Raw genomic sequence first — 12,733 nt, forward strand, 5'->3', positions numbered from 1 at the left:
AGTAAGGCCATTATGAGGATTTGGGAGTCCTGAGACGTACAGAAGCTCAGTTTTGCTGGAGTTGAGCTTCAAGTGGTCATCCATGAAGCGATGTCTGCCAAACATGCAGAGATCTGATTGGAAACCTGAGTGTCAGAAGGTGGGAAGGAAAGAATCAGTTGGGTTTCATCAGCATAGCAGTGGTAGGAGAAGCTGTGAGAAGATATTACATAACCAAAAGAGCAAATGTACGAAGAGAAGAGGGCCTAGCATTGAGACTGGGGACACTGGTGGATGTGTATCCTCTCCATATAATCTGACAGGAGATACACAGACACACAGACACACATCCCAAAAGACAACTTCCCTTCATACTTTCCATTTTAATTACTGAATATCTGCATATTGCATTTCTATCCACAGAGGCTTCAATCAAACTAACTTAAGTGAAGTGTGTGTCACTGGCTGCTCTGACCACTGCATGCAGTGAGAACAGCATTATGGGCCTATGAACCATACCAGACTTAAACCAGGCAGGGGCCAAAGAGAATTGGATTGTGCCAGAATTTACCAAAGTAAGTCAGCCAACAATGTCAGGCAACAGTCACTGTAAATGCATCCTCATTCCCAGGAGACAAATATATTTGATGACATATGCACCGCCCACACACACACACACACACACACACACACACACACACACACACACACACACACACACACACACACACAAACAGCTGCTGACAGGAGAGTTCCCCTGTTTGGATAGTGTCAGCAGGAACTTGCAAGGCAGAAGTAAATTCAGTAACAGTCCTCCTGGATGAGCAGAGAATCTTAGCATATTTATACATTCATCAATGCAACAAGGCAGAGCAATCTGCCGCCGGCTGAAGTGACAAACGTACGGCTGCCGACACACCATCCCACACAAGAGCTGCCAGGCAACATCTGCCTCCCTCACTGACAATAAACAAGAAATTAGACAATAAACTCCTAGGCATTTAATACAGGTATAGAAACATATACAGACATATAAACTCATACAGACATATAAACTCATACAGACATACAAACTCATACAGACATATATAAACTTATACAGACATACAAACTCATATAGACATATAAACTCATACAGACATACAAACTCATACAGACATACAAACTCATATATACATATAAACTCATACAGACATACAAACTCATACAGACATAAACTCATATATACATATAAACTCATACAGACATACAAACTCATACAGACATACAAACTCATAGACATAAACTCATACAGACATACAAACTCATACAGACATATATAAACTTATACAGACATACAAACTCATATAGACATATAAACTCATACATACAAACTCATACAGACATACAAACTCATATATACATATAAACTCATACAGACATACAAACTCATAGACATAAACTCATATATACATATAAACTCATACAGACATACAAACTCATACAGACATACAAACTCATACAGACATATAAACTCATATATACATACAAACTCATATATACATATAAACTCATAGACATACAAACTCATATATACATATAAACTCATACAGACATACAAACTCATACAGACATATAAACTCATAGACATATAAACTCATACAGACATATAAACTCATAGACATAAACTCATACAGACATATAAACTCATACAGACATATAAACTCATAGACATATAAACTCATACAGACATATAAACTCATAGACATATAAACTCATACAGACATATAAACTCATAGACATATAAACTCATACAGACATACAAACTCATAGACATATAAACTCATATATACATATAAACTCATACAGACATACAAACTCATAGACATAAACTCATATATACATATAAACTCATACAGACATACAAACTCATACAGACATATAAACTCATATATACATATAAACTCATATATACATACAAACTCATATATACATATAAACTCATAGACATACAAACTCATATATACATATAAACTCATACAGACATACAAACTCATACAGACATATAAACTCATACAGACATATAAACTCATAGACATATAAACTCATACAGACATATAAACTCATAGACATAAACTCATATATACATATAAACTCATACAGACATACAAACTCATACAGACATATAAACTCATATATACATATAAACTCATATATACATACAAACTCATATATACATATAAACTCATAGACATACAAACTCATATATACATATAAACTCATACAGACATATAAACTCATACAGACATATAAACTCATAGACATATAAACTCATACAGACATATAAACTCATAGACATAAACTCATACAGACATATAAACTCATAGACATATAAACTCAGACATATAAACTCATAGACATATAAACTCATACAGACATACAAACTCATACTTATAAACTCATACAGACATATAAACTCATAGACATATAAACTCATACAGACATATAAACTCATAGACATATAAACTCATACAGACATACAAACTCATAGACTTATAAACTCATAGACATACAAACTCATAGACATATAAACTCATACAGACATACAAACTCATAGACATATAAACTCATAGACATACAAACTCATACAGATATACAAACTCATATATACATATAAACTCATACAGACATACAAACTCATATATACATACAAACTCATACAGACATATAAACCCATAGACATATAAACTCATACAGACATATAAACTCATAGACATATAAACTCATAGACATATAAACTCATAGACATATAAACTCATACAGACATATAAACTCATAGACATATAAACTCATACAGACATATAAACTCATAGACATATAAACTCATACAGACATATAAACTCATACAGACATATAAACTCATGAATCAGAGGTCAGAACTGTTCTTTTCCCTCTCTGTGCTAAAACAGCCCAGCGACACTCCCCTCCTGTACCAAATACCCACAGCTAGCATACAAACTGGACAGCCAGCTTACTTCCACACAGCAATATTGTATATGTTTCTAAAAAAAAAAATTAAAGTTGAAAAAAAATTTATTGTTAAAAGTCTTCCTTGGTGATTAGCTGAAGTTAGAGAAGAGAAACTATACTTCACTCTGCAAACCTCCTCCTGTGTAAAAATGTTCACTTTAAATAAATTTATATTGCTGTCCATAAGTTTGAGTAGTCCTGGTGGATTTAAATGATTATCTACAATTATCTACTGTATAAACTTGTCTACAATCAGGTAATATTAAATTAAATACTTATTGATTCTTTAGAGAATCAACTTTAAATGACACAGTTGAAATTGAAATCAGACCAGTTTAATAATCGTGAACCCAAAGCAAAAAGATTGCAGGCTTAAATTATGATGGTGCAGACATGCTAGCTTGGCATCTAAGGTCAAGTGAAAGACAATAATGAAGTCTGCAGTAAATTATAACAATCAACATAAACTGAAAAATGAACATAGACTTTATTTAAAACTTGGTCCATAAACTACATATTGCAGCAGTTACTACATATTGCAGCCTCACTCCACGATTTAGTGCTGTTTTTATGTGAATGTAAATCACAGCAATTTTAATAATATGTTGGCGTATAAATGGATTGTCAAAAAAAAAAAAAAAAATTTCGAATGAAAGAGGGTAAATGAGGCAGAGATCGCCCTCAGCGCGGTGAAATAAACCGAGTCCGCTACGACCCGCCACAGCCGCCGTTTACTCCCTGACGTCACTGGGACTAAGTGAGTAAGTTGCACGCCCGTTGCACGCGGGCAGAAGGTGCAGAGAGAAGACGGTCTGTGTGTCTTTTGTGGAGAAGGAGAGAGATTCGAGCGCAGCGGTGCACTCACAGTCTTTCATCACGGCCTTGTGCAGCCCATGGTCACGCGAGGATAGATGTTTCACAGAATGCGAACTGCTGGCAACAGAAACTCCATAATCCTTCAGGAAGTCCGAAGTCTTCTGATGAAAATATTGTGGCGTTTTAACTTTCATTTGTATTCGTTTCTAACACATGCTGCATTCTCTGTGCAGTGTTGCATAACCGCACAGTTGCAGGAGCAGGCATACATATTCGAGCGCATGATATGGGAGGGCGATGATGTAATGGCTTACCCATAGTGCTGCGCGCTGAAGATGAATGGGGGAGTAAGACCGATTGGTGGGAGCTTCCATCAATGAACCGACTCTGGGCCGTCGTTTGGTCTCATTGTCATTCGGATCAGGCCCGGTGATTCAGACGAGCGTCCGCCAGGGGAAGGCACTGAAACAGCATTCCTTTAGACAGCCCAGTGCGACGGCTCCTCTGTCCCCCATCCACCCCCTCCCATGTCCACCTGCACCTTTGAGCTCTTTCTCAGTCCTACAGACATGCAAAAAAGCCCCCCTTCCCAGATCAGATGGAGTTTATAATATAGTTAAAGTCTTGTTTATGAAAACTTGAAGATTCGGTTTTCCTCCTGTAGATCGTTTACTGAACACTTATAACAGTAATGAGACCTACACATTTGTTCTTTGTTCTCATCGTGTAAAAACACAACGGGAAGTGCAGTATAAAACAATTATATGCATGATGGGCTGTTAAAACAAGATGTGGGCACTCAAGACACTCTTGCCTTGGGATGGTGAGACACTTTGAAGAAAGTGAGAGACTGTAAATGAACGCATGTGAGAAATCCATCCTCACCCATTCAGTGTCCCCCGTCCATCTAAGATGATTCACTTCAGATACATAATCCGAAAAAGCAATGATCTTTCCACTGAAATAGGCATGCTTTATGCTCTAAACGCACCGTATTATCTTATTTGAACTAGTGCCAAGTTGTTGCATAACAACTCACCAAATGTGTGACACCAAGTCACCACGACAAAACCAGATGGTTAACTTGAAAATCTCAAAAACTGAAATGCAAACAATAAAGACCAATAAAGATTTGTCAATAAATAAGTGTGAAGCAGGACACTTGAGTAGGTGTAACGTTTATTAAAAGGCGGTTAAAAAGCAGCTCTCTGAGCGGGGCACCTTGATTGTCCGTGTAGAGAAAGAGAGTGTGTGTGGGTGTGTGTGGGTGTGTGTGAGGGAGAGACAGAGAGAGAGAGAGAGAAAGAGAGGCGGTATTTTGCGCAAAGCTGCAGCAGCAATTCTGAGTCTGGTCCCGGAGAAAAAAAAAAGTTGTAGGCGATATGAAAGGGTCCGGTAGTTTACCGGGCCGAATTCGTGCTCTAAGAATGTGCTTTATTATCAATATTCCGTCTACAGCCTCTCTGATTCACAAACTCGATTATGACTGTAGTGAAGACTTTTGACGTCAGAGGGGAGAAACATCGGTAGCTCCAATGGAGGGAGGGCGTGATATGAAGCGAGGCAATGCTATCTTGCCAGCACTGTTAGCAATGCTAACCGCGCAGCAGCACGTCTCTCAAAAACTAGTTTTACTCGGCTGCGTAGAGAAACAAATGAAAAGAACAGGACAAGGGCTTGGCGATTTTCTCCCTTCTCCGTCCTCTCCTGCCTCGATCTCCTCTCATCTCCATCTCCTAGCGTGTTAGGCACGGTCTGCGCTCGAGCCCGAGGGAGGAAAAGGCATTGCAGCTTCATGGCACGAAGGTACCGTCTGCTAATGCGCGCGGGCGCTTTATATGCCTTTTAATAATCAACGCGTCCTTGCGTCTGATTAACTGTCATTGATTAGGAGTGATTACGCATGATTGGCGATCCTCTGTCTCCTCAGACGGAACTGCCACAGGGATGACCTCCCCGAGTCCTTTGCAGTCTTTTGTTGAAGGTTTATATATGGGCAGGTTACCGCGACGAAATTTCTGAATGAAACGATGGCGCGCCGAGTTAAAATTAGTCCTTTGATATGTGCCTGCGCAGCGTTAGGCAAAAGTCCATCGTTTGAGATTCTGGAGGCATATACACAATGCCTTCATAGGAGTCCCGTATACTGAGGTGGCGCGTCTTATTTTTAGACAAATTCTAAAAATAGAAACAAAGTGAAGGGTGCGTATTTGAAACATCTGCTCTTGTATGCATTGCGTAATTTGGGAAAAAATGCTCACAGTAAGGTGGTGTTTATACATATTTGTTACGTTTAATTGATATGATTTAATTTCGTGCTGATTAAACGTGTTTCATTGTTAAGAAGGGTTTTTGCCATTACTGCTTTAGAACTATTGTGCTCCCATTAATATTGATTGTTTTAGTAAATTCAAGAACAAATGACAGAAATAGGACATGATCTAAGTAGATGTGGTTCTAGGAGCAGGTATAATTATTTACTCAGTTTTGGAAATGTCCTGCATTCATTATCATAAACAATCAGATCATTTCCAGTGACACATTCTCCCTAGTTTCTCTAACGCCCCCCCCCCCCCAACCCCACACACACCACCACCCCATTGTCTCTCAGCTATGATTCACTCTCTTGCAGCTGCAATGAACAACCAACTTCTAAACACTTCCCTCAACACGGCGGGCACGTGGAATTTCCAGGAGGTGCGGAACTCGTCACCTGTGCGGACGGAGGACCTGCGGCCGCTCATCGTTAGCCCTTGGGACATTGCGTTGTGTGTGACTGGCACGCTAATTTCCTGTGAGAATGCGATTGTAATCGCCATCCTGTTCTATACGCCCACGCTGCGAGCGCCCATGTTTATTCTGATAGGGAGTCTTGCTCTCGCGGACCTGCTGGCGGGCCTTGGCCTGATCCTGAACTTTATCTTCATCTACATGCTCGACACGGAGTTCGTGACACTGCTTTCCGTCGGGATGCTCATCTCTGCTTTCTCCGCCTCGGTACTCAACATCTTAGCCATCACAGTGGACCGATACCTATCTCTCTACAATGCTTTGACCTACAACACGGAACGCACGGTGACTTTCACCTACGTGATGGTGGCACTCATTTGGATGGTGTGCATCACGCTCGGTCTACTGCCGGCTCTCGGTTGGAACTGTCTCCAGGACGAGGCCCGCTGCAGTATTTGCCGCCCGGTCACCAAGAACAACGCCGTGGTCCTGGCAGTGACGTTCCTGCTCGTTTTCGCGCTCATGATGCAGCTGTACCTGCAGATCTGTAAGATCGCCTTCCGCCACGCGCAGCAGATCGCCGTGCAGCACCAGTTTATGGCCATTTCCACTACCAAAGGCGTCTCTACGCTCTCCGTCATTCTGTGCACCTTCGCGGCATGCTGGATGCCCTTCGCTATGTACTCGATAGTGGCGGACTCCAGCTACCCAATGATCTACACGTACGCCACTGTGCTCCCGGCCACGTGTAACTCGGTTATAAACCCGATCATCTATGCCTTCAGGAACCCGGACATACAGAAATCCCTGTGGTTAGCCTGCTGCGGGTGCGTCCCATCCAACTTCTCGCTGCGGCCAAGGACATCAAGTGATGTGTAGGTCAATTCACAAATGCTCACATGAGATATCAGTGTAGAGTCTGCTGTGTCTGTGTGTACCAGTATGCCCACATAGTGGGTGCATCCGTGATGGCGCATTCCCCCACTAACTACAACAACCAACTCAAAGTTCTTAGTGCAGTAAAGTTCATTAAGACGTCAAGCCAAACGCCATTAGAAGAATGCCAATGCACACAACGATTATGAAATAGAAAAGCGGGAACAGCTACAGCTCTGTGGGGGGGGGGGGGGGGGGGACTTACAATGAATCAAAAGCCGAATTCTGGTGACCTAAAAGAAAGTTCAATTTGTCCTTGTGTTCTGGCAAACATTGCTGTAACAAAACTACATTGATTTTTAAAAAACTTTATAGCCACTTCTTAGCTAACCGTTCTTATCTAACTAGTCCGTTCTGTTGCCCATCTCAGCAAGCCAGTTACGGTGCTAAGAAACCCCTGTCAAACGTCTATCCCCAGGTTTCTTTAACAACTGACATCGCAGTTGGTCGAGAGCCAGACACGGAGGAAGCACACTGCGTCTCAAACGCCCTTCATATCAACGGCTTTAAAGAGACTTAAAAAGCTTCAAAGGGCAAAGAAATTGGCACACGTTGCTACATTGTTAGCGGGATTTATTCTTCATTTGTTAGTCTACAAACCATGAAAACGTTTTGATATAATTTATGCTCGTATGAAACACTGGCGTAGATGCACAAGGACCGTGTTCAGGACCATGGACAGCGATTAGCGAAAGTGCAAGACGATTCCTTTTAAATCTGCTATTCCCACGACGCTCCGTGTTATTTTAGAAATAACATATAAAAATGACACACATCACAACTTTGGTAGGCGCCAGAAAAAGAAAAGAAAAATGCTGAAATACCGGCAAGGGTAGTTAGGATGTGAGGCGACTTCAAATTAAATGCACTGCAAATGTGTCTACAGTCCCTTTCATGGCACAAGACTACATTAACTCACCACGTAAATAGAATTCCTTCAAAACATTGTGAATAACACGAGTTTGTAGAAGTCTGGCGTCGCCATGTTGCGATGCCTCGTTTATGTTCTGACCTTTTGTCATCCATTTCTCTATAGACGCAATCTCGTTGTACCGGTTGTATGTCAGAGCGCGTGCACCTTAGCTTCAGGGCGCCGTCACGGGGGAGTTAATGAGCGCTTAGCGGACCAGTATCACGAGGGAAGAGACGTCAGCCGCGACGCTTTGAATCCCACTCGCGGTTGCTTTGTGCACTGAAAAAGTTATTTCGCAAGAGCACTGATGAAATGGAAATACAGATAGGGGTTGTAAGGGAAAGTTAAACAGTAAATAATATCATTTATTTATATATATATATATATATATATATATATATATATATATATATATATATATATATATAGTTATAGATATAGAGAGAGAGAGAGAGAGAGAGAGAGGACTTCACATTAGAAAACTATTAAGCTTAATGAAAAGAGACTGCACACTGGTGACTGCAATGTCTCTGCGAGCCTATACGTTTTAAACGTATGCCGTTTTGCGCTGTATTAGTACATAAAAACAATGGCGTTAAAATTTTGCAAACATAACGCATGCTAGAGCAGATGCTGGGAATTTGTTCTGAACACAGAGAGCAATCTTACCAGCGCCTTGTGCTAATGAAAAGAAAGAGAAGCGATCATTTCTGCTCCTTCTTTTGGACTTATGCTTGTTCCTCTGCAATAATCTATCAGTGCGTGTCGTTCGTTGATAATGCTACAATCTCAATGAGGCCATCAACAGAGCTAATTCAAACTTTGTGACTTGAACGTGCTAAAGCGGGTCAGACAGCGGGATCTCTGCTGCTAAATCAGAAGCGCACGGTCCGTGAGGTGTGCTTGTAAACTGCTGGGGTTTGAAACTAGAGTACGCCCTGACCACGCCCACAGGCTTACTCTGACCAACCTCAGCCACCTAGTGACCTAACTCTTCATTGTCAAACTGTGTGTGTGTGTGAGTGAGTGAGAGAAAGAGAGCGAGCGAGCGAGTGAGTGTGTGTGTGTGTGTGTTAATTATGTGTTTATATAGCACTCACTCATGAGTGGGGTTCAGCGAACACTCAGTGTTCACACACGCCCCTTATGAAAAAAAACATAATAACCCCACATCATGTAATACGCAAACACATACAAAATATTGATGTTCTAATGCCAATCTGTATTGCTATGTATTGTATTTCCACAGAACTATACTCAGTGGGATGCCATAGATTCAGTTTGTTCAGGGGTACTATGGTTCTTTTTCATATGCAATGCTGTATGGATACATTCTATTTTTATACACATCAGAGCATGAGTTTTATGACATGGTGGTGTTAGTGTGTGTGTGTTTATGTATATAATATTCTGTATTCCTTCTGATGGATTCTTAAAAAAGAAGAAAGAAAGAATGGACGAAAGCTAAATGGGAGACAAACGTGCCACATCATTTTTGTAACGTCTTACTTGCTGATTTCATTGTGTTTGTCAAAAAAGGAAAAGAAAATTTTGCTGTCACCTCACTAGAGACACAACATAACCCAGAACTGTACCAGTCAGTATCAGAGATCACCATTTAGTCAGACCTGAATGAATTCCTGCAGCACAGAGCTGTAATATACTGGTCTTCATCTGCTGGTAACTGCCAAATGCCATGTTAGGAAATCAGTGCTGATTCATGGCAGTAGTGTTGAAATTTGAGCTGGAATTGTAAAATTGCTGTGAATGTGATTCACTGAGATTGTGATTGAAAATGATGAGCTGATTGCTAACTGTGTGACAGCAATCATATTTTGGCCAATTACTAAGGCTGAAATCATCTTGTCACCAATAGTAGGTGGTTCCATAAATCCCTAGTCACATGTAATAGGCCAGGACACTCTGGGCATACTGGGAATAATCTGATTCCATGGTATCCTATTGCACCCCCCCCCCCCTTCTCTCTACATGGCATTTTGGCTCTTCTCCCTCACTCTGATGCTTGATGGGGTAGTCCTCCCTGACTCAGACAGTGGACAGATGGATGTTCACCCCTGCCACCTGTTCAACAGTGACCTATCTAATCACTGACAACATAGATGGCATCACAGCATCAGAGTCTGCCACAGAGATGACCAAGGGTAATGGACTAAGGTGCTCACCCAGTCTCTCTTATTATTATTTACATTTATTTAGCACCTTTATCAAACTCAAGGATGCTTTAAAGACGGAAATCAGCTGTGAATCAATGAGAAATCAGAAATCAATCTGGTGGTGCCACTCTGGCAAGGAGTGCTGAGTGAAGAATTGTGTGCGTTTATGGGAGAGAGACAGGTAAAGGAAAAGCAGGAGTCTAGCATACCTTGGTCTCGTGGTTTGTGGTCTGTGAAAGGCTCCAGCCCCCAGACTGCATGGATGTTCTATAGCACTTAAATCTGGCCCTGCTAAAAATAACAACCGAAAATGTGAGGCATGAAACGTTAAATTTATCCCAAGCACTTAAAATCCCTTTTCTGGGCCATTAAGTGGAGCTGTTCTTTCCCCTGATAGCAACATTAGAGGAAGGATAAGAGAGGAAGACAAAGAGATAGATATAGAGAAAGAGAGAGAGAGAGGGGAGAGAGAGAGAGAGAGACAGAGAGAGAGACAGAGAGAGAGAGACAGAGAGAGAAAGGATTATGGAGGAAGACAGAGAGAGAGAGACAGAGAGAGAAAGGATTATGGAGGAAGACAAAGAGAGAGAGAGAGAGAGAGAGAGAGAGAGAGAGAGGGAGAGAAGCATTAATTTATCTATAGTCAAAAACTACTGTGACTATTACAACTATACAAAGCTCATTATGATACAGGATTGTGCATTAGTCCTATTGATTAGTAAATCATGTACAGCCAGTAATCAGTGCAGTCCAAACGTAGCCTTGTGGAAACAAACATGTTCAGCACAACTTTGGCCTTCATTCCGGCTGAAAAACTGAGGTGATAAACTAGGATGAGAATGTGGTCAGGGATGACAGCTGGTTTATTGATACTGTGATGTAAACTACCAGTTTAATGTCTGTATTTTTTCGTTTATCTCTTTGTATTGTGAACTCTAATCTGATGACTCGTACGATGCACTTTATGAGAGGGACATGCTACACATTGCACTGTACGTGTGGAATGTACTCCTAATTGAAAATGATTTATTTTTTAATACTGTACATATACGATAGAATAAAAATCACGAGGAAAAATACTTTGTTGAATAAAATGCAACAAACTCTTCGAGGCTTTGTCCGTTGTGGTTGTTTAAAAGGCTCTGAAGCAGAATGCGGCTGCACGCGTGTAGGTGTGAGTGCGTGTGTGGGAAGTGTATCCGCGCGCCGGCTCGGGTCAAGCTTGAAAGGGCTGCGCATGAATTATTGAACTATTGCGATTTACGTAACCTACTGTGGGTCGAAGAGAGGCGGGGAGACATCCGCAAAAGCACTGCGCGCACGGAGAAGAGGAAGCCACGCGTAGCCACCTTTGGCTAGCCAGTCAGGCACGGGAGTGATCACTTCCCTTGCTATCTCTTACTGCACGCAGACTTGGTGCAATGGTGTCAGCCATCCCAATGCCTATGCTCTCCACCGCAGTCGCACACGCACGACATCAGAAAAGGTGCGACATCGCTTCACCTACAGATATGACGCAAACAGAAAGAAAATTGTAGGAGGGACGCTCGTGTCGAGATGTTTGACTCACCTTATGCGGCGGGCGGGTTTATTCGGTGAGAAAGAGTGCCACCCACTGATCTCCTTATAGAATTACCACAGTGCTTAGCTTTCCACGTTGAACAGCTCATGTGCGAGCGCGAGAGCAGGGATGACTCACTGGGCGCACGCCTCCGCATGCGGAGAGGCGATCCTCCCGCGCGCTGGAAAAGGAGATGAGCGCGCGGGAGGTGACAGCATCAGCGACTCGATAGCTGTGAGTCAGAGCATCACGAAGCCCCGCCAGGGACTAAAACCCAGCAAGAGCCACTCTAGATCATAAACACAGCCCGCGGACATTCTCTCTTTATGAAATGGAACCGGTTAATTAACTCTCGGACAGTTTTCACACACAGACGCATGCTAACACGCCCCTTTTATCTCATACTTAGTTGACTCAGGACTGTCTCGTTTATTCGCCATCTGACACAGATTTATGTGAATGAAGACTCCTGAAACATAAACGGACCTAACACATTCTGTAGCCTTTGACTGCACCGGCGCTACATCACAGTGATCCAACCACGCGCATCCTACACCCCGGTAAGCCCTCGGTAGACTCTATTTCCCATCAGCCCCCGCATGTCCACTCTCACAT

At 41.9% G+C, this 12,733-nt stretch overlaps 1 protein-coding gene across 1 annotated transcript; it reads left to right on the top strand.

The window, feature by feature from the left end:
* The first annotated feature begins 5,167 nt into the window (after positions 1-5,167).
* On the top strand, positions 5,168-8,727 carry gpr185b (G protein-coupled receptor 185 b). The gene is made up of 2 exons (XM_027032703.3): positions 5,168-5,610; positions 6,437-8,727. The coding sequence occupies exon 2, from the start codon at positions 6,442-6,444 to the stop codon at positions 7,411-7,413; it is 972 nt and encodes a 323-aa protein (XP_026888504.2). The 5' UTR covers positions 5,168-5,610; positions 6,437-6,441; the 3' UTR covers positions 7,414-8,727.
* Positions 8,728-12,733: the final 4,006 nt, after the last annotated feature.

Source organism: Electrophorus electricus, chromosome 13 (genome assembly GCF_041902795.1).
Source record: "Electrophorus electricus isolate QZ-2024a chromosome 13, ASM4190279v1, whole genome shotgun sequence".
In the NCBI taxonomy this organism is placed as follows: Eukaryota; Metazoa; Chordata; class Actinopteri; order Gymnotiformes; family Gymnotidae; genus Electrophorus; species Electrophorus electricus.

Bases quoted from the DNA above. Each gene is read 5' to 3' on its own strand.
- gpr185b (XM_027032703.3), top strand. From the start codon at position 6,442: ATGAACAACCAACTTCTAAACACTTCCCTCAACACGGCGGGCACGTGG.